General features: G+C 37.3%; 2 protein-coding genes across 3 annotated transcripts in view; one reads left to right on the top strand and one right to left on the bottom strand.

The window, feature by feature from the left end:
• The first annotated feature begins 5,574 nt into the window (after positions 1-5,574).
• LOC138139918 (vitellogenin-like) lies at positions 5,575-11,349 on the top strand. Its single transcript, XM_069060505.1, has 5 exons — positions 5,575-5,634; positions 5,809-7,990; positions 8,045-8,517; positions 8,570-10,234; positions 10,290-11,349. The coding sequence occupies exons 1-5, from the start codon at positions 5,604-5,606 to the stop codon at positions 11,252-11,254; spliced, it is 5,316 nt and encodes a 1,771-aa protein (XP_068916606.1). The 5' UTR covers positions 5,575-5,603; the 3' UTR covers positions 11,255-11,349.
• Positions 11,350-16,063: 4,714 nt separating this feature from the next.
• Positions 16,064-21,974, bottom strand: part of LOC138139924 (uncharacterized) — a 110,544-nt gene continuing 104,633 nt past the window's right edge. For both annotated transcript variants that reach the window (XM_069060512.1, XM_069060513.1), the window contains 9 exons: positions 21,739-21,922; positions 21,431-21,559; positions 21,014-21,153; positions 18,583-18,766; positions 18,291-18,532; positions 17,741-18,244; positions 17,564-17,692; positions 17,366-17,513; positions 16,064-17,315 (listed from right to left, as the gene is read on the bottom strand). In XM_069060512.1, the coding sequence (XP_068916613.1) occupies positions 17,099-17,315; positions 17,366-17,513; positions 17,564-17,692; positions 17,741-18,244; positions 18,291-18,532; positions 18,583-18,766; positions 21,014-21,153; positions 21,431-21,559; positions 21,739-21,922 (1,877 nt within the window). In that variant the 3' untranslated portion in view covers positions 16,064-17,098. The remainder of the gene's footprint in view (positions 17,316-17,365; positions 17,514-17,563; positions 17,693-17,740; positions 18,245-18,290; positions 18,533-18,582; positions 18,767-21,013; positions 21,154-21,430; positions 21,560-21,738; positions 21,923-21,974) is intronic.

Genomic DNA, 21,974 nt, shown 5'->3' with positions numbered 1-21,974 from the left:
AACGTTATGTGATGTTTTTCAGAAAATCGCTCGGACAAGTCGATTTTATTTCGAAAAATGCCATCCTGGGACGCGCAAGTTGTTTAAGTGACGTCACTGGTTTTTGCGCAATGACGTCATCAGCAATTTTTTTTAAATGACAACACCCACCCTTTTCTTCTCTTTCTGACAGATCTTTCTATTACCTAGCCAAATAATTTACAAAATTGGTACCTTAAGGCTGTTTGACACGATGCTAAATTTTGTAGAAAATTTGTTACAAAATGAGAGAGACCCTCGATCAGGACCAATGAACGATCAGGATCATAGTCTATCTCTGTCATTTTTGCAGAATTTTCTGTGAAATTTAGTATCGTGTCACACTAGCTTTACATAACAATTTTTCTGAGAAAATGACAAATTTTACTTCAAAAATTTAATTTCATTTTTAATGTAAAAATTTCAATTGACTTCAAAAAAAAAAACAAATATCTATAACGTTAACAATAAAATTTAATGCAAATGTTGAAATTGCCTCTCGCTAGAATCCTCAACCGTAAATCTTCTAAATTGTTTGATCTATTAAAATATGTACTTAAAGCATTTTTTAAATTTAAATTTTAAAATAACAGAAAAAAATTACATTAAAAATTAAATTAAATTTTTGAAGTAAAATTTGTCATTTCTTAAAAAATCCATTTTTTTCATTCATCGTTTAGGTAGTAGGAAATCCTCTCAGAAACAGAAGAAAAAAGTGGAGGTTGTCATTTAAAAAAAATGGTGATGACGTCATTCCGCAAAATCCAATGATGTCATTTAAACAAATTGCATGTTACAAGATGGCATTTTTCTAAATAAAATCAACCTGTAGGAGCGATTTGCTTAAAAACATCACAACCCTACTATGAATTTTGATCCAAACTTTATGTTCACACTGTAGATCCATTTCGCAACCGAAATTGCGAAACTTGTGTCAGAAAATAATCGTCGAATCCCAGTTAAACATGCTGACTTATTTTTTAATTGAAAAATAGTGATGTCATTTCAAATTTCATTCAAATCAATTTAGTTCTTAAGTTGTTTTCTTTTAGACCTCATAAAAAATTGTATGTACATTTTTTTTATGGAATACTGTTGTTAAACAGATAATTGCAACGTGAACGAGAGGAAAACTTAAAGGATTGTTTGTAGTTATTTGCAGTGGCGGCTCGTGACTCGTTGACGAAGGAGATCTCTGTCACATGCACAGGTACGGCCACGGAATTTCGTCAGTTATTTTACTGTCAATTCGAAAAAACTTGTGTAGCCTAAACTTTATTGTCACTACGACTGACATTCAAAATTTTTGTGACAGAAGTTCTGTCACGCACAATAAAAATCAAAATGCTAAATGATATTCATGTCAAAAATTCTAATGTGGGGTTAGAAATATATAAAATCTGTCTTACAGCTAATGTCAGTTGAATAACAACTACTGACGAAATTCCGTGGCCGTGACCGTACATATACCGGCTGTTTCCTAAAAAACGCCCGCAGCCGTAGCTCCGTTATTTATTGTTCGATTTTAATAATTAAAAAACAATACAATGGTTATAAAAACACTACAAAACGGCTTAATTTTTTAGACCTAGTTTATTTTAACCCCTAACTGGAAAGCAGCTCACATATCCACAGCGTGTTTTTATAAAAACACTCTTATTAAACCGGTGCGGCGGGTCAATGCAGCTTTGTTTTTGTATTGCTTCTGTTCATGAACAATATTTAAATTCGGCACTGGTCAACCGCTCTTTTTTAGACAAATTCTCGTCTCAATGGTCAATACACCAAACTTCAGTTTTTTTAAATCACTTACTTTCATTTTGTCAACGTTAAAAAAGTGTAAATACTGCCAACACGCCTCAAAATCTCGTTTGCAACGAGCCTATATGAACGTTGGGCGTCGACTTTTCCTGCCACAAACCGCCTCGTGATTCGTGAAACGTGACGTTGTCATGGCAACGCAACTCGACGCTGCATTCCACTGAGGCAGGATACGCGATCGAGAGCTCAGAGCTGGCCGCCCACTCCAAAGAGGAGAATGAATAATATGAAACTTACCTTTGCATGCGATACATTTATATTATTGACATAAAATAAATAAATCAATCAATCTTTAATAAAAAATTTAACACATTTAAAAGAATATATTTTCCTTATTTCCTTTATAACTTTCTGGGAGGGCGCTGCCCCAGAGCCCCCCCTCACGAGCCGCCACTGGTTATTTGTCAGGAAGAAGAAAACAACAAAGAGACAACGACCACAACTGTGTACATTTTTGTAAATGATAATGTTAATACATACAGTGAGCAGCAAAAGTATGGAATAAATTCCTTAAAAATTAAACACATTTTTTTTTTGTTTTTGTTAGTTATAAAATTTATTTTTTCCAACTTTTTTTTTCTCAAAAATTTCCATTTGAAAAAATATTCCATGACGTCATCACTCGAAAACAAATGACTGCTTGGAATTTTATTTAGTACTAAAATATGTATTTTTATAAACTAAAATTGACCCGTCCAAAGATTTTTTTGAAAAAAAAAATTGTTTAATTTTTAATGAATTTATTCCATACTTTTGCCGTTCACTGTATGTATAAGTGTATGAATCTTTATAAAGATTTTTTGTTTTAAAGAATCTATAAATAAATATATTTAAAGAAACTAAATTTAGTACATATTTATATTTCTAATTACACCTTGTTTATTTGACTCTGTTTAAAGTTAAAATACTGTTCACAGTTTGTTATACTTTTGAAAACCTGTAAATTTATTACCTTTTTGTTTGTTGTTTAAATAGGAATAAATTGTCAGTAGTTTGTCAGGATTCTTGTGTCTCTGTAAGAACAAACAGTATTGCGTCATAAACCAAACATTTATTCAATTTCTACAAAAAAATTAATGAACAGTAAATGTTATAATAACCAGGAACACTTACTGTTAAAGATGTGACAACTTTTTTGTTGGTTTATGCATATACAGGGTGTTTCGGAAATAAGTGCATTAATTTTAACTGGTAATAGAACTCATCAAAAGAAACAACTTTTCTCTCTGCCATTTTGGCGAAAAACGTTGCGTAATGGCTTAAAAAACTAGGAAAATTTTCCTAAAACCGTTCATATCTCCAAAACTAAGCGTGAAACAACCAGATTCTTACGAAGTGGATTTTTTGCTATACGGGTAGATTTATTTAAATTTCGATTTCGGCGCTAAAACACGTTTTCTGGATGAAAATGGATGTTTTTTTCATATTAGCGCTGATCTCAATTAGCCATTGCAGTATTTAGTGGCGTAGGGCTATTTTAGTGAAAAATTTCTCCAATTTTTTTTTTGGAATTAAACATCGTTTTTCCGCAAAATGGTAAATAGAAAAGTTGTTCCTTTTGACGAGTTCTATTACCAGTTAAAATTAATGCACCCATTTCAGAAACACCTTGTATTTAAATTTTGAAATTTTATGAGAAATTATTATGGAAAAAAAAAGGTTTAGATTTCTGTTGGTTCTGAAGTTTGCTCAATTTGGTAGAACATATTTTTACTTTGAATATGCTATATTAATCCCTGAAATCAGAAATATTAAGAAGGGTTGTACGGTTTAACTAGTTTAACCAATTAAAACGATTGATTTGGTTAATTAGCTAAATTAGTTAATCGGCTAAAGAAGCCAAACCGTTCAAAAGATTAATTGGTTAACTTGTTAGATCAGTTAATTTTAACGTTGTATGGATTAACAGGTGTAATCGATAAAAGAATTTAACCCGGTTAAATTTCTGACGTTACCCCAATTATGTTATGTATAATAGTTAACTTGGTTGATTAGTTATTGACCAGTTAGGTTTAACAAGGATAATTTGTTAAATACAAAATTATTTAAATATATTCTTCTCTTTCGCTTAATTAATAACCGGGCAAATAGGTTAATGGCTTAATTTCTTTGGTCGGTTTGCCTTTTAAGCTGGTTTTCGATTTATCCCGTTTAATCATCAATTAATTAACCAACTTAACTGTTTTAACTCGTTAAATCATTAAACCGTACATCTCAAATTTTAAGAGCTCTTATGGAAGATTTATTAGGAAAAACCCAGAGGACATCGTTTACGTTATATTATTTTTCATAAATACAGAGTGTCCCAAAAGTGGCGCACTAACGGTGTACTACGGTGTAGAACAGATTACCGTAAATGTCAGAAAAATGTTAAAAAAATTCTATTGGACTTATTTGCTAATTTAGCGGTCTTTGAAAGTGGCACTTAATAGGTCAATTATTTCACAATATATGCATTAAATTGCCATGAAAACTATCTTGAATCGTACGTATTATCACAAAGTAATATCAAATCCTGTATAATAGAGAATTTAGAAGCTTTGAAAGTCGTAAAAATTATCTTAAATCCACTACGGCAACATTGCAAGGTAATGATGTATATCTTTGTTTATATTGTATTATCGTTAATTGAATAATTGGTTTTGCTTGTTTTTTTGTTTGAAATTTTTTTTTCATATTTTTGCATGTACACTTAAACATCCTGGATAAGGTAGTAAGTAGTTAGTGCGCCAATTTTGGGACACATGTATGTAGTTAAGAAATATATTTTCTGTGCGTTAAGTAAGAATAAATGCAAATAATTAATAACCAAAATATTAGTTCAATTTTTAGATGGTGAAGCGTCTTGTGGACCACCTGTACTGTACCTGTAAAAAAGCTTTTAACTTCCTTCTAGTTAGATAAACAAGCATGTTAGGTAATTTTAGTTTTCGTAAAATTGTTAACACACTTTTACATAAAGTAATTTTTAAATTATTGATTTTACAGTTTTTTTTTAACAAGAAAATGAAAATTTTGTACACGCGATTTCTCCCATCTGAACAATTTATATTTTTATTTTTGTGTTTAAATGACACTTTCTCCTTATCTAAAATTAAAACTGAATTGCGAAATTTCAACAAAAATAGATTCATACATTAAGTATAACAATAATTTAGTTTTTTTACGTGAAAATAAATTTCCCTTAGGACTTTTCGTAAGTCTCGTAATTATTTAAGTGTTGTTAATTTTAACAACATATTTTAAAAAGTGAAGAATATTTTTGATTATTGATGTGTTGACATAATGTATTTTTGTACTGATATAAATAATAAAAATACCCTTTTCAAATAGAAACCTTGGGGTCACTCTGGCCAACGAATTTATGAATGAAGAATTCCATTAATCATCTAATTAATAATTAAGGAAATTTTTGTCAGACTGTTGCAATAATTTATCTTTGAATTGATACGAACACGAAAAAATATCTTTTTTAAGTAAAAATGTTGAGGTCACTCTGGATCACACATTTATGAATGAACACCATTTCCGTTCAAAACACGATAACACAATTGCTGATCGCTGCTATTTTGGATAAAATTTAAAAAAATAGCGAAAGTCCATGAAACAAAATTTTATCGCTAATTACCAATAATTTATCAAGTGCTGATGCATATTATTCTAATTTTGCGACCTATGAATTGCTGAATTGTAGTAATTTTCTTATATAAACCGAAAAATGGATAATCCGCAGCACACTTGTTCCTGCGAATGCGGTGTCGAAGATGTGGTCCAAACTGATATTATGTGTCCTAGGTGAGTCCCTTCTTACACTTTACACCATTTCCTTTTCGATTTTTCACATCTTGAGTCAAGTACTTAGCTTGTAGGAATGAATCTTTAATTTTAATGCAAACATGTTTTTCTTTTGAGAGAAAATTTCTATTTTCTTTCAAAATAATTAAATTGCATTTCTTGTTAATTCAACAGTGGGACTTGCCTACGCCTCGCACAATCCGGGATGGAAACACAACCACGAATACGTGTACCAAGTTCGGGGTCGTACTTTGGCCAGCTTGAACCAAGTCAGCAGCAACTACAGCGGAATTGTTTTGAGGGCTACCTTGCGAGTGATACCTTCACCAGAAGGAAACCTGCACGCAAAAATTTTTAACGCACAATACGCAGATTTGCACAGTAAGTTGAAAGACGACTGGAAACAGGAGATTCCCGATTCCGAGCTCAATTACCGAGACATACCCTTGTCATCTGAGCCGTTCAAAATTCTCATGGAGAACGGGGTTGTGAGGAAGCTCGTCGTCGACAAATCGATCACAAATTGGGAAGCCAATATGATCAGAGGGGTGGTCAGCCAGTTGCAACTCGACACCGAGGCGCAGAATGTCATCGACAGTTACATCAATCTTTTGACTCAAGAAGGATCAAACAATGCAGTTTTTAAAACAATGGAGAAAACAGTAACTGGGGAGGCGGAAACTTTGTACGAAATCCAACCCTTGCCAGATTACATTCTCCAAACAACACCCTGGTTGGCTCCTTTAAGAGATCGGGAAGGAGAAGAACAAATGACCGAAATTGTGAAGAATAAAAATTTCACTCATAGCAAACAGCGTCTGGCTTATCATTTTGGATATGAGGGAGTTGATGGATTTGATACGAATAACGCAATCGCCGACTTCTTCTCAAGAACTTTAGTAAGTCGTGCCGTCGTTAGTGGAAGTTTGAAAAGTTTCACCTTGCAAAGCGCCGTGACATTTGATGAGATCAGTATGAATCCATCTAGAGATGACAAGCAGAGAGGTTCGACTAACAGTATTGTTAACATTACTCTTCAGTCTCTGAAACCACTAGTTGAACAATTTGAAGAAGTACCCAATCCAGTCTATCTAGATCTTGTTTATCGTTACGATGATCCTTTCGGTCCTGATAATGGACCGCAATTTACGAAGCAACAACGCTATCGCACAGGCAGTGACGAATCGTCTGGTAGTCAAGAACCGTATGGTGTAAACTATGTAAGACACAAACGAAGCAGCGAATCAGAAGAACCATCGTCTGCTGAAGAGTCTCCTTTGGCTGTAGAGAAACCAGCCATAGATGAACCACCCGCGTCTCCATTGTTGCCCCTCACTGTCGGCTATAACGGCCAAGCAATCAACAAGATAGTAAACATCAAACAAAATGCTCTCACACTTGCCCAACAAATCGGTAAAGAATTCCAAGAACCTGAGAAAATTTCAGACAGGAACACGGTGGGTAAATTCCTTCTGCTGGCCAGTCTCCTAAAGCTGATGAACTACAATGAAATACAAGAAGTAGCCGAACAACTCTACACTCCGGACAAGCACGGTCATAAAGCTGCCACCTGGGTGGCGTACCGCGACGCCGCCGCACAAGCTGGAACCGGTCCAGCTCTCCTCAACATCGTAGACTGGATTCGTAGCAAGAAAATCGTGGAAAATGAAGCTGCTTTAGTGATCTCTTCAGCCGCTGCTTCAGCCCGTCAACCCACAGAAAAGTACATGAGAGTGTTTTTCCAACTGCTCCAAAACGAGGAGTTGATGGCACAACAGCACTTGAACCAGACGCTCCTGTTGTCTTACACCACTCTAGTCCACCAGGTTTACGTCGACAGCGGAAAATCACACAATAAGTATCCCGTTCACAGTTTTGGATCGTTTAACACAGCCGCTGGGAGAACTTTTGTCAAACATGAAGTGATCCCGCACTTGCGACGCAAACTCGAAGAAGCTATCACCGCAGCGGATACTCAAAAGATTCACGCGTACATTCGTGCGATGGGAAATGTAGGACACCAACAAATCTTGCAAGGGTTTAAGCCTTATTTGGAAGGGACAAAGAAAGCGTCGCATTTCCAGCGCGTCATGATGGTTGTCGCTTTGGATAAATTGGCCGAGGCCAAATCTAAAGTGGCGAGGTCAGTTTTGTTCAAGACCTATCAAAACCCCCGTGAGTTTGAACAAGTCAGAGTTGCTGCTGTTTACCAGTTGATGCGTGCTCACCCATCCCCTGCGATGCTTCAACGTATGGCTCGCTACACCAATATTGACACCAACAATCATGTCAATTCTGCTGTCAAGTCGACTATCAAGGCAGCTGCTGAGCTACAACAACCACAACATGCTCATCTGTAAGTCAACTGAAAATACGACTTTTCATTTTGATTTTTGTTTTCATATTGTAGACGTGCTGCTGCTGAATCTGCTAAACCGCTACTAACTGCTCGGGAGTTTGGTGTTCAACACTCGCAAGGACACTTGCGTAGCTATGTTGTCAAACAAATGGAACTAGAGTATCTACAATCGTTGGAATTTTTCGCTGGTTACGATTCAGCTGTTCCTAAAGGACTCAATTACTTGTTGCAAGGACGTTTCGGAGGAGTCACCCAAACGATAGTTAATTTGCAATCGATGGTGTCAAGTGTCGAAGACCTTATCAATGTCTACGAGCAACAAACGAGCGAGTATCGTGAAGATTTGATCAAAAAACAAGCAGAAAATAGTGTTAATCAGCAATGGACGAGCGACTATACTGCCAACTTATTTAAAATGCAAAATGAGCAACGCGAACAGCTCGAAGGTATGGTCTATCTGCAAGTGCATTCCTTGGAGAAGATTTGGTCGTATGACAATCACACCATCGACAATTTAACTGAAGGTAGGTAGCAGTTTATCTTGTTTGTGTTTCGTTACCAGTAGATTGATTGCAGTGGTAAGAGAACTCGAAAAGGAGTTGGCGAAAGGACGACACGTCGACTTCAGCAAAATGAGCGTTTATCCCGAATCTGCAATTGCTTTCCCGACTGCTTGGGGTTTACCTTTCCTCTACACCTACGACAGAATCGCATTTATCCAGTTTGAAGGTGAACTCAAAGCTTCAGCTAGTCCTCCAATCGCGTCTAACTACGGTCTCCAAAAACCTGAAAAGATTCAAGCCCAGTACGAGGCTAGTGGGTTCATTTCTGGAAGATCTCAGAGTCAGTTTGGATTCTTCACTCCGTTCAATCACAAACGCTACAGTGCTGGTTACGACAAGAACTTCCAAGTTCAGCTGCCTCGCATCACTGCGAACGTCACCTTTGATGTTAAGCAACAACAAGTCACGACGTATATCAAGAATAATGAGAGGAAGAATGTGCAACTGGCTCATTACAGCAGCTGGCCTTACACTACTCAGTATGACATTTATACACCTAAACCGGACATACAAATCATTCGTAGCGAAAATCCCCAAAGGATTAATACAGTTGTTGGACAGAAGTCGACTGGAATTGGTTTTTATCTTCACTTGACTAGTGACAAGCACATCGATTATGGTTCTATTTTTGAGAAATTGAGACACGAAGATCCAGTCTCTGCACTGTTGAGTCCTTTGTTAGACGACAACATTCAACATGCAGAGATCAGTTTTGGGATTGACGCATCCAAAACTAAAACTAACATGGTGGCTATTCATAGTGGCCGTCAACACGCATATTCCGCAGATGCAGCAGCAGCTAACGCTGACGCAAATGTAGCGAATGGATCCGGAGACATTGCGAAGGAGTCCCTGAAAAGACAACAAGAATTTTTGAAAAATGTTACTGCAAATATAAGCAGTGTTCATGGCGAAGCAGTCGATGCTGTTGTAATATTTATGGGCGATAAACTGATCAAATACACCACCACTCTCGCCGGTGCTAAGAGCAACATCGATCCTAAGGGTCGCGTTCTCATGCAAGTGCTCCAAGACAACCAAGCAGATCAACCCACGAAGTTATTCGTCAAGTCAGACAGCACCACGCATAATACTAATGACCTCAATTTGCACCATGCCATAGCAATGGATTCAACAATCTCAGCTAACATTCAAGCTTCGATCGAGAAGAGCAACGAAAAACCTGCACAAATTAGTGCCTCAGTCAAGTTGTCGAAGAGCGAAGAACGCAAACAGTACTTAAGGGAGCAACCGCAGTACAAGGTGTGTGAGAGGCAAATGCAGGAAGGAAACAATCAGCTACCTGCGTGTGCAATGCTGACAGCTCAAGCCAATCTCTTGGATCAATTTGATTTCAAAATCGATTACAGCGATATTGATCTTTCGGTTGTCAATCGGACTTACAAACTGTACAGCGCGTTTAGACAATATTTGTATCCCAGAGTTTCCGAAGATATCATGATCGGAGACTATCAAAATAATCGTAAATTGAACATCGAAGGTCAGTTTAGTCCAGATTTGTCAAGAGTCAACGTTTCGATTCAAAGCGAGTATGGATATGCGGAAATTCAAGATGCTGTAATTGGCGATTGGGCCAGAACTGTTGTCGTTCCTAATCCTGTTTATCACCTTAGAGCGAGAATTGCAGGACATGCTTTTAAATATGATACATACAGACGTAAGTCAAGAGGATTTTGTGTTTTTGCGATAGTTTTGATTGTATTTGTTTCTAGCCATCTGCGTGGTGGACAAGAGTGCTGTTAGTACTATCGACAACAAGACCTATCCTATCAACGTGGGGCAAAATAAGGTAGTAATGCTTCACTACGTTCCTCGGCGACCATCGTCAATCCAAGGCCAACCTGAACAAACCGTCGTCGAACAATTGAACCAACAAGTCGAAGGTTACATCGCTTACGTTAGCGCTTCTGACGACAACCAGTCGCAGAAAGAATTCAAAATGGTTATTCAATCACCGAAAACTTTGGCCAAAGCTATCGACGTCACTTTGAAACCTCCAGGTTCGTCCGGATACCCTAGACTCTTCGTCCAAGGCGAGGAGATCATCTACGACAACGACGTTCCCCACATCTATGACGACTACATGCAAGTGTACAAGCTACCCCACAACGAGATTAAAGTCGAAGTGTACAACTCTTTCTACGTGGTCTATGACGGAAATCGTGTCAAACTCACTCTTCTCAACGACAAATTCAGAGACGCCAGTCGTGGTCTCTGCGGTACCTTCACCGGAGAGCCAGAAACAGATTTCGCAGATCCGCAAGACTGCATCCAGTTCGATCCTGAGAAGTTCACCGTGGAGAACACGGTCTCTGGCAAACCTAAAAGCGCAGAAAAATGCTACCGGAAGTCGGTACAGTTTGTCAAAATTGTCTCGACGAAGGATTCAGGAGTGGTGGGATATGAGGACCCCAGCAGCACAAATACTCGACTCCAGACACAGTATGTGGTCCGCGGAGACAAGACTTGCTTCAGCATTTCTCCAGTGCCTGTTTGCCAAAGGGGATACCAGCCCGACGAGAGTACTTCTCGAAAAGTCCCCATGCACTGCATCAAATCGTCCAGAGTTACTCAATTGTTGAGAAGTCAAATCGACAAAGGTGCCAGTCCCAGCTTCAGGACTAAAGCTGAATCTATGAAAATTATGATGAGGATGACCCAGTCGTGCTCGCTGTGAAGATGATTCACTGAAACTTGATACTATGTAGATTTAGATATTTATACGAACATTCCCAAAATGTAAAAAAAATAATAAAACAACTTTTCAATTTATTTTTTGTTTTGTTAAGTAACCAGTTCAGATCACAAGTAACGGAGCATTGGATGTTCGAAGTTTTGAAAATCTCAAAAAATCAAAATCAGCAGAATGTGACGAATCCAGTCAGAACAAAATCTTTCTCAATAAATAACGAAACTGATTTGGGCAAAATTCAAAATTGGGAAATTTCTGATCGATCCAGTGCGTACAGGTCTGGATCAAAAGATCTGGGTGGACCGTGGTAAGAACGTTCCAGACGCTCCAGATAGTTAACAAAATGATATGAAGCATCTTAAGTTGTTTTAGATTGAATGTGGAAAGACACTCTTCTGTCTTTATTCTTTACGAGGAGTTGAATAAAGTAGTTATGGCGTTTTTATCGGCAACATACTGTAACTTTTAGATAGTTTCACGAATGTCGAAGTGAATTTTATTCTTCATAAAAACAACGAGAACTTTGATGTCATTTAGTTATGTCATAATCAAGGATGTTGTAGTAAAGTATTGTTCACATTGTTGAGCTATTATTTAATCAAGAAATGTGACTCGAGACCCTATTCATCCCTAGTGTGTGTATAACCTAAGTTTCATTTTAGCGAGCCCTTCAGCGTATCTCCGGCACAGGCAAGGGACTATAATAATCTCACGCCGATTCATGAACTTGGTTGCCTACTTAGTATACATGACAACAGACACCAGTGCACTGTTCCATGACCACTATTAGTTGATAGGATAATTTAATTTAAATTTGCTTCTTGTGTGTACGCAGTCTGCACATAATTAGCTGTCGACACGCATTTATTTTCCATCTAAAAACAATTTTCGGATTTTCTCCGTGGTCATACAAAGCGATCAGCAAAAACAAATCAAGAGTGCTTGATCGTACACATATGTATACTTGCAATACACAGTTGTTTTATTGGCTGCCTACCTCTCGAAAATCTTTTATTAATAAATTAATTAATTGTTAATAATTAATGCTTTATCTTCAACCACTTATTCTGGGCTAATTGTTGCTTACAATTTCAGGAAACGTCTTTAAACGACAACACCGTTGCTTTAAAATTGACGTTTTTTTGACAGTTCACCCCAAAATCTAGTCACCAGTGGCGTCGCGTTTGGCAATAAAGCTGGTAGAGATCATTTCATCTAAGAAGTACATAACGTGTTTTCATCGGACGAGTCCATATTCAAATTGTTCGGGAAGGTTTGAGTCCAGCGGCGTACGGACCCATCACCACGTGGAATCCATGCGCTCGTTGTTATTTCTAACCTAACCCCATTAGCGTTCAGAAGTGTTTTGTTTTTGTTATTCCTTTCGCTGCGTATCGTTCTATTTTTCCAACAAATCTGTTCTTTTCAGAGCAACAACTGCTTTGTTGATTCTTTGTTAAGGCGACCCCCTTAGCTAATCGAATGTTTCTACGCCACTGATCATCAGCTGACTATGATTTCGCAAATGGCGCTCGCAACCGCCTACCAGGAAAAAATATACTTTAGTGTCGTACGGTCAGATTTCGATGAGTCATTATGTACTTCTTAGATGAAATTATTAATTATTTAGATCAAGAAGCCTTTGGAATTTGGAACGTCGAAAGTATTTTTGGTTGCATATTGCTGTTTCAATTTAAATTTAGAAATTTTTACCGAAACTGACCAAACAAGCAACAATGTATGTCCAGTCCATTCTCGGTTATTGAAAACACCATTACAATCCAATGATGAATCTTTTATGTTCTGAAGTAAAAACCATTTTTGCGTTAATAGTGACAGTTGTTTGACGTATATTAGCTGAGTTAGCAAAGATACGAAAAATCTAACGCTGTCAAAGTCATAGCCACCCCTTATCTAAGTAATTGTTGATTGCATGGTGTAAATTTTATCCATTACCAATAAAATGCACAATTATAATTCCAACGTCTAAAATTCATGAGTATGATTTATTATAAAGTAGCGTTTGAGACCATAAATTGTCTACAACCATTGAGCGCATTTTTGCATAGAGGAATTTCGCTACGACATGACCGATAATAATTTGCAACGCCTCCTCTGATTTGTTTTTTTTTTGATCGCTTTGTACAGGGTCGGGCATCGTATACACGCACGCGAGTAATCGCGATTTCTAATTAAATAAAATTGTCGACATTTTTCACACTTACCTGGGCACTGGTAAGGTACATTTCACAATTTTTGATAATTTTTCACTTACAAACAAAGCCAAAAAAAAGAGTAAATTTCACCAAAAAGTCAAATTCTGATTTTTATACTGACCTACCCAGATTCACTTCCTATAATGATTTACGAAATCAGCGGAAAAATACACCAATTAGATTTTGTATTAAACGCAATTTTACATTTTAACTTTGAAAATTGTCAATTTTATGGCAAAGCTGTAAATAAGAAGCTCAAAACGGTCGGCTAGTAGTGAATGATCCTTTTGTTGGCAAATTATACCATTTGGGCCATAAATCACGCGTCTGGTTTGCGTTTAAACAAAAAGCGAATTATTTAGCTAACCAAGTCAAAATTTGTAATTGTGCCACCAGGGTTTGATGCGCTAGCAGCTATAGATTCATTTAGTGTAAAAACTTTATAGGTAAATTAACAGTTAATTTCAGAAAACTAATAGAACTGTTACGGCTTTATTTATTTTTAGTCACCATTTTCCATAATAGTAGTGAGTCAGGTGAGCGACTGTGATAAGTGGTAATAGCACAGGTTCCGAACTGGACCCTTGGGGGACCCCTCTGTTGACAAATTTTTCTTTGAAATATTTTTTTTGTCGTATGTTACAGATTATAAATTAAAATGTCTCGAGTGTTGGAGATGTTCATTAAGCATCCTCGTTTTGAGAGTTTGATGTGAGGAGACTTTATAGCCTGCAAGAAGCGGCATTTATCTTCCCATTTAAAGCCGGGCATAAAATTGGACCAATAAATTGCTGAAACAGTGTAGATTTATAAAAACTAAAGTTGATAATTCGTTCGGCGATAATCCGGGAAACGTCGGGCCTAAGGCATCTAACGCAATGTGACGACACGTAATTTATTTACATTGCCTAGGTCTCACCAAGGGCGGGTTCGGCTCGGTGGAGATAACTAAAAAAAATATATGAAATGAGTCGACGTTTCTCGAGTAGATCAATCAGTTAACTTGGTGTTCTGTTAAATTCCGTTCGCGATTAGTGAGGGGAAAATTTCATTTCCAAACTACTGTCATATCTGCTTTGGAGCCTTTAAAGTGATGATAGAGCGTCACGTCTGCTGAACACCTAAGGGAGTTACGAACAAAATTGTCTCAATATGTCTAAAGCGAAGGAGATGTTGCTCTCAAATGCAACAATGATTGCAAAAAGGAAAACAACAGACAAATTTAACGGCGTGATCAAGTCGCGTACACTAGGTTAGGTGACAGCTGATAAGAATCCCATCAATAGTCGAAGGAAATTGTGAAGCCTCCCGACGTTTCCTCTGCTTTCTCGGAGCGGAAAATTTATTGTGAAGGAATTATTATCAGACAAACAAGTATTTTTACCAATTCGTAATTTTCCTCCGATCTAATAAATCCAAAGTCTAAATCTAATTGTCAAAATTCACAAACTCAGTGTTCCAATCGATTGAATTATATGATGCTAATCTTCGCAACGCAAATTTAAATTTACCCTAAACTGGGTGGAGCGTGGTAAACACAATAACCTTATCTGTCAGTTTATACTAGATTACAACTTCTTAAGAAAAGCTATTTTCCCTTAAACTTGTTAGAGAACTTGAAGCAATTTCTAGTGGAGTCAATGAAAAATAATGATTTTTCTTTTGACTAATAGGACTAGGTAGGCGAGATTCGTAGGATTTTTTTTTGTAGAAAATATTCCTATGGATGATCAAGCTATAAGCAAAAGTCACTTATAAAGATAAAAATAATGAAAGTGACAGCGTAACGGATATTAAAAAAGTCCATCCATGATTTGAGCTGACATCGATGCGACGCTTCAAGGATAAGGGAAAAGTATCCCATCATAGAATATTGTATTGTGAACCTTGACCCAAAATAAAATGTACGTGAACAGTCAGGATAAAAGGAATCAAATGGAAGATTTGTAAATTTTTGGAAAGCGTCCTAGTTCGTGATTGTAGTTTTAATCGAACTGTCTCTGTTTCCCCCTCTCGCTAAACTTAACAATCTGGTAAAGTTGTTTTGCGACATGTTCATAATAAGGATGTCATGTCGCTAAATTCGGGAGCGTCGTTCTGGTACATTCATCCTTCAGAACTTCACCAGTTGTACCCAGAACAGTTCTAGATGCCAGTTACATTATCGGAACGGTGCGGACAGAATAATAGAATTGGAAGTGTCGATAAAAAGGAATGCTTCTTTCTAACGCTAACGTCATTTGCGCGTTGCCACCACGGACGTACAAACTCGATAATAACCGAAAATGTCTAGTCATTTGAAAATTCTTTTAGAATATTCAAGCGGAGGTGAACGTATGAGGCGGAATACACGTGAACAAAATCGATACAGCTGCCACTCCAAAATAAGACCACAACAGCTACGTAACTTTCGACTAATTCATAATTTAAGACTTCTTAATTACTTTTGTTTTGAATTAACGAGTCGCGTTAATAAATGCGAACCCTCCGCGCGCCAACTTCTTGCGGTTTTTACTTCTGTGGTGGAACATATATATTTTTTCCGGGTGGGAGTGACGGGTCCAATGAAATAAAAACGCGGGTTGCTAGTTGGGTTTATTGCAAAACAAATGCGTCTTCAAAGAATGTGTTCTCATATAATATATCTCATAATTGACACAAACCTAACATTACAACGAAATTGTGCAGTGCTATTTAACACATCAACAGCTGCTCAATTTGTAACAAAAATTGCACAGAAAACAGACTACAATTTCAAGATATATACCGCGATGATTATGCCATTAAGATTTTTTTAATTGCTAATATCGTAGTTCACAATAGTAGTAGTGTGCAAATTTCAAGCTGGCGCTTTGTAAATATTTGTAAAATGTAACAAAAATTCAACAGAACTATACTTAAAATCTAGATAAATACAATTTTGTCATACAATATTCTACCAAGCCCCTACCGATACTGGTAACGTTTGTCTCGTCTAAGAAAATTATTTCTAATACTAAAATGCGTCAAATTCAAAACTGTTTATTTCAAATTTACGTCTAACGACCTGAAATCAAGGTTTCTTATTCTTTTCCTATTCATCCAGTTTTTTCCAGTTTTTCTGTATTATTGCTTTATGTTTTACTGATTTCATGTGACCGTAATCTCAAATAGTTTTATATCACAGACAGATGAATAGACAAATGTTAAGAATGAATATCATTCTTTAAAGACATCAAAGACGTATACATCCAAAATCCAATAGTGAAACTCACTGGTTATTTGTAGGAACTTGTACCATGGATCTGTGACGTATTTTGAGTCGACGCAACCTCTGGAAAAGTGAATGGTATTGCGAAAGTAAAAATCTGCGGTGACATTTGGGTAGTCGGGAGAACTCTATTTTATTAAATTTTGGATGTATACCGTTTGGCATTCAAATTGAGCAGATGTTTAGAAAAATACAGCCTCAAAGGCATATTTTTCGTATATGTACAATATATATTTAATTAAAATAAGTACAAAATCTGCATGGTAGTCTACATTGTCTAGGGTAGATTTTTTTATGAATAACATTAATTCTTTCATGTGCAAATAAATATGATCACTAGAGCGTTGTTATATCGTTGCATGTTCATCTATTTAATCCACTAGGTCCACACCAAAAACACAGTTTGCTTAGGATCAAAAGCATGTATAGAAGACCCATGGAATTGGGTTCAAGGTAGTCGGTAGATGACACAGCGTTGGGTGCGGCAGATGGTGCTCCGACGAATCTGGTATTGGGTCGTACCACCTGCGATTTCCATTTAATCTTGAATTGGGGTAAAGTTCTACTTAGAGTAAACAATCTAAAAATGTGGGTTGAGCAAATCGAACGATTAGTGAGGAACGAAAGTACCTAACAACGACGGTGTTTAATTTCCACGGTAGCTGGTAGAGCTTGTGGTTGTCCCTCGAGCAGAATATGTGAATCAGTTCTCCCAAGTGTTGGTTGTTGGGGTTGGAGGAGTACTCGTGGATGCTTATGTTCCAAGCGGTGCAAGGACCTGGAAGAGGACAGTCACGTCGAGGAAGTGAAATCTAGAGTCGAGCTTACGGTTTTGGTTGGAGGTAATATCCAGTTCTAGTTGTCGTTCGACGTTGGAGTGAAGGGTCCAGATGCAGCTTTGTTGATAGAAGTGGTTGAGATTTTCCGGTGGCGTCAAATTCCTCATGGTGATTTCACCTGCAACGAGAGTTTAGAAGAGGGACGGGTTGGGGGCGGCGAACTCACCCGAATGGATCGTGTAGATATGTTCCCCGCAGATAGTGTCGGTATTGAAAGCATAAGACGCGGAAAATCCGAATCCGTTTTTGGTCCAAGTGTAATGCGCGACCGAATAGATGACCGTGAGGGAGCCCCAAGTCCTGGCGCTGACGGGCAAGCCCTCGGACTGGAAGCTCCCGCAAAGACAGGCGACGTTCAAGTTGTTATCGGCGAGGAGCATGAGATGATCAATAGTTTTTAGAGGACTGGCTGAAACACACCGACAGCCATTATCGCCGCACTGTGTCACACAGTTCGGCTCTTTCGACATCTTTTCGATACTTTGGACTTTTATGGTGATGCTCTGGTTGGTGGCAGGAACGAACTGTTGCCGGCACGATAAAGGACCGTCGATGTTCCAGTATAAGTGCTGGGTTCCCGGGTTATCTATCATACCCGCGAGAGGGCTGTTAAGTCCGTTGAATCTCACGTCGCAAAGACCGTCAGGCTGCATGGTTCCGCTAATTTGCTCTGAAATACAACCAGTGAGCTTTGGTCGACCGGAAGTGAAGCGTACCGTCGTGGAAGAAGTAAGCGCCCGCCAAGAACTCGGCTTCGTTGGTCGAGAGAGGCGCCGACGGTCTCTTGAAAGTTATCATCATCGTGCTACCTGTGGACAGGAACATCTTTTGCTCGACCGAGCGAGAGTCCTGATCGCGAGCTTGCTTTACGATGGGGCTGCATATCCTCTCCACGATACTTCTTTTGTCCTCCACGCTGTTATCTATCACTTCTATAACCGACTTGCACGAGGAAGTCCTAAAACGGTCGGATTAATGGTGTCGCCTTTGGTCCGGAGATTTTTTTACCTTAATCGATAGTTAAAGAAAGAAACATGAACCACGTCGGTCTGACGTCCTTGGAATACTAAACGACAAATAGGATGCCATTCATGTTCCCTTGTATCGAAATGACCAGACCTCGTATTATTTCCGGATATAAGAATGTCACAGCCTGAAGTCTCGGGAGTGGACATGATCGTCTCGTTTAGCGCTGGAATTTTTCAATCGCGTAAATAAACTACGAATCGCATTTTGACCGGAGATGTTTAACACCACGTCGATCTTCACAATAAGTTTGCTAAAAAAAAATATTGCGCACCCGGAAATGCATCGCCGTATTTGCAATAATTGAAATGAAAATGCGCCACCGAAACGAGCGCAGAGTGAAAGAAATGCGAAATTAAGAAAAATTCCGACATCAAAGCGAAATACGCTTCAATGAAAAACTTTTTTCGAACAACAAACTTTTTAATAATATTTGTTGGGGATATTATTTTCATATTTACTAAGTTAATGTTGAAAAAAAACATCTGTTGTTTTTAAAGACTAAATAGAGTTTTTGTGCAAACGTAATTATTTTACAAAGTAGCGTAATTAGCAGTTTCATTCAAATTAAATTGTTTTCTCCACAATGATTGGGAAAATATTTGTTTTGGATTTTAATCGAACAACATTATACTCAATCAATCTGATTGCACTATTTTATTTTATTTATCTTTGATTCATCAATGCAGTGTAAAACTTAAAAATTCCGGTCATTTCCAAATTTCGACCGAACCTATAAATGAAAAACAACATATGATCAGTTTCGAACTAATCAATAAATTAAATATTAAATGTATAAGTAAATTAGTATGTCCCCGGATTCAATTCACAAGAGGAAAAACATTTTTATTTCTGATTTTACGCAAAAACTTCAGAGGAAGAACATAAGCACCCTTAATGAAAAATCTAATTTTACGTACTCCCAAGCGAACGAAAAGTAACACTTTTTCGGACGCCCTTTTTGGTACCTAATTTTCCGGACGCCTTTTATCGTACCTACTTTTTCGGACGCACTTTTTCGGACGCTTACCGTGGCGCCATCTGTTGGTCTGTTTAGTAAGTTAACAACGAAACCGACAAAGCCGAGTAAATCGACTGAAAACAAATGAATATTTGGCAGTTGAATTTAATCAAAGTATTTTATTTGCCCGAAAAAGTGTTGTATTGTTTATTTCTAGTGCTTATTTGGTGCATAATAAGAAAATGAACGTTCATATAATCGACAGCAACAGCGAAAATGATGAAGAAATGTCTAATACAACAGCAAAAATAATGAATAAATGTCTAATGCACCGCCGGACATCGCAGATTATAATCGCAATGATTGTCCTGTCTGTATAAATTATGTAAATAAGTAATTGTATTGCAAATAGTGAATTTCTCGTTTTGTCCCCAAGCTGAAAAAAATACTATAATTTTTTTTAAATATGTATTAATAAATTTATCTATTTGAAAAAAGTAGATACCAAATAAATTTGTTATTTTTGCAATGATGTCTTTTGCTTGGTAGTTTCTGCGGTCGCCTAAAAAATTTAATGTGCACCTCAGGCAAAAAGTGCCTTTTGTCCTCGCCTGTTTTCAAGCCTCGGCGGCGCCTCGGCTAGAAAACCCTGACTTGGACGCAAAAGATGCACTTTTTGGTCTTGATACACAAATAAAGTTTGTCGGTAGAATTCGGATACACCCTGTATAAGGCACAATTTTTAATTTTACTCTAATGCCCGTTTGCACCGTCATATTAAGCAATCACAATGTGATTCCAATACTTAAGCATTGCTTAGTACGACGATACAAACAGGTACATATTAGTTATACAGTTATGGAGATATTTTTGTACTTATTAAAAATATCCCGGCGCATCGACCATTTTTATATTATCTGTAGTTTTCTCAACTATTCAATTCAATCTATTAAACTGTTCATCTGTTAGCAATACCTTGTTAATCAATATTTATACCGATTTTTAATTTAGTTTTTTAAAATTTATTGGCCAATACGAAAAATCTGTCTGTGATGATCTGTCAAATATGCCAGTCTTAGAATTTATAGTATAAGTATTAAAAAAAAAAGACGGTGAAATGCTTCTCATTCTGAGTATTGGCAAAATGCCTAGAAATTACATATGAATAGTTTTCTGATGTAAAATTTTCTTCCATATTGATTTCTCTAGATACATTTTTAACAACTAGACATTAAAACATGATTTAATATTTATATCTACAATAAATTTTGTTCTTGTGGTGTCGTCCCTTATTTACTTATTGTTTGAATTTTTTTTATTAAAATAAATATCGAGTTTTGTTTGCGTTTTTTGGAATCTCTTTTCTGCTTTTAAACATTGCTCACACTTTTTTCCTTCTGTACTATACTATTTTTTTTTTAACTTATCTCCGTTGGAAAAAGCATTACTTACGAAGAATTAGGTTGGACATTGTTGTTCTCGGGGCTGGATGCGTGACGGTGGTGGGTGCTTCTGTGGTGGTAGTTTTTTGAAAAAATTTCAAAGTGGCAACGAATCCGTTATAATCGAAGGGTGGTATTTGCGCTCCACATCTGTAACAGCAAACATGACAAAATCTGGCGTTTGACGAAAATTCCGTCGGCGTCGCGACGCGTTATGACAGATCGCCAACTAGTCCAGGACAAGTCCTCGGTCAATTTTAACAGAGGATCGCCTCGGTTCCTCGAGGATAATCGATGAATCGCCAAGTGAAGTATTAGTTCGAAATTAAATTTGAACGTTTCGGGCCAACTGTATATTTTAATTTCCGGGGCCAAATCGCGAAAAACTCCGACTAAAATTATTTCTAGGTCCAACGTAATAGTTTACCTGAACTCTATGAGCAAATTTAATCCGGAATACTCTAAAGTTTTGCGCTGGTTACCACACAAAGTTGTAAGTAGAGGACTACTTGTTGTCGAGCCTTGGTAAATCGATATGTAATCTGTTTTGCAATTCCTGTAACAAGTTCATTTTATTATTAATCCGCAATAAGTCGGCGGTCGGGTCACTTTTTGGGTTTGAGGAAAGGGAAAAGTAATTAAACAAAATTTGCCTCTCTAGTCAGTTGGTTTCTATTAGCTGTGCAAATAGGGACCCGTGTGTAAAGTAAATTGATAAAACTTGTATAAACTTACTGCGGTAATAGTAGTGCAGTGAAACTAATGCGTACTTGAATGTTCTCATTGCTAGTTGTGATGTGGTATTTGCACTGTCGATGGGGCGGATATACTCCGGGGTAGCTGGGACTCGCCAATACACAAGGGCCTGCTCCTAGTTCAGACTTGTTACAAGCGAAATCTTGGTACAGCCAGTCGCAATCTGCAAAATTCAGCACGCATGCCGTTTTTCCTCATCATAATTAAATAACGCC

Source organism: Tenebrio molitor, chromosome X, assembly GCF_963966145.1.
Source record: "Tenebrio molitor chromosome X, icTenMoli1.1, whole genome shotgun sequence".
Lineage (NCBI taxonomy): Eukaryota > Metazoa > Arthropoda > Insecta > Coleoptera > Tenebrionidae > Tenebrio > Tenebrio molitor.
The sequence above is the reverse complement of the archived record's forward strand: the minus strand, read 5'-3'. Positions and strand labels throughout refer to the sequence as shown.

Bases quoted from the DNA above. Each gene is read 5' to 3' on its own strand.
- LOC138139918 (XM_069060505.1), top strand. From the start codon at position 5,604: ATGTGGTCCAAACTGATATTATGTGTCCTAG. The intron at 7,991-8,044 runs GTAAGTCAACTG...TTCATATTGTAG, and splicing joins CAACCACAACATGCTCATCT to ACGTGCTGCTGCTGAATCTG. The intron at 10,235-10,289 runs GTAAGTCAAGAG...ATTTGTTTCTAG, and splicing joins TAAATATGATACATACAGAC to CCATCTGCGTGGTGGACAAG.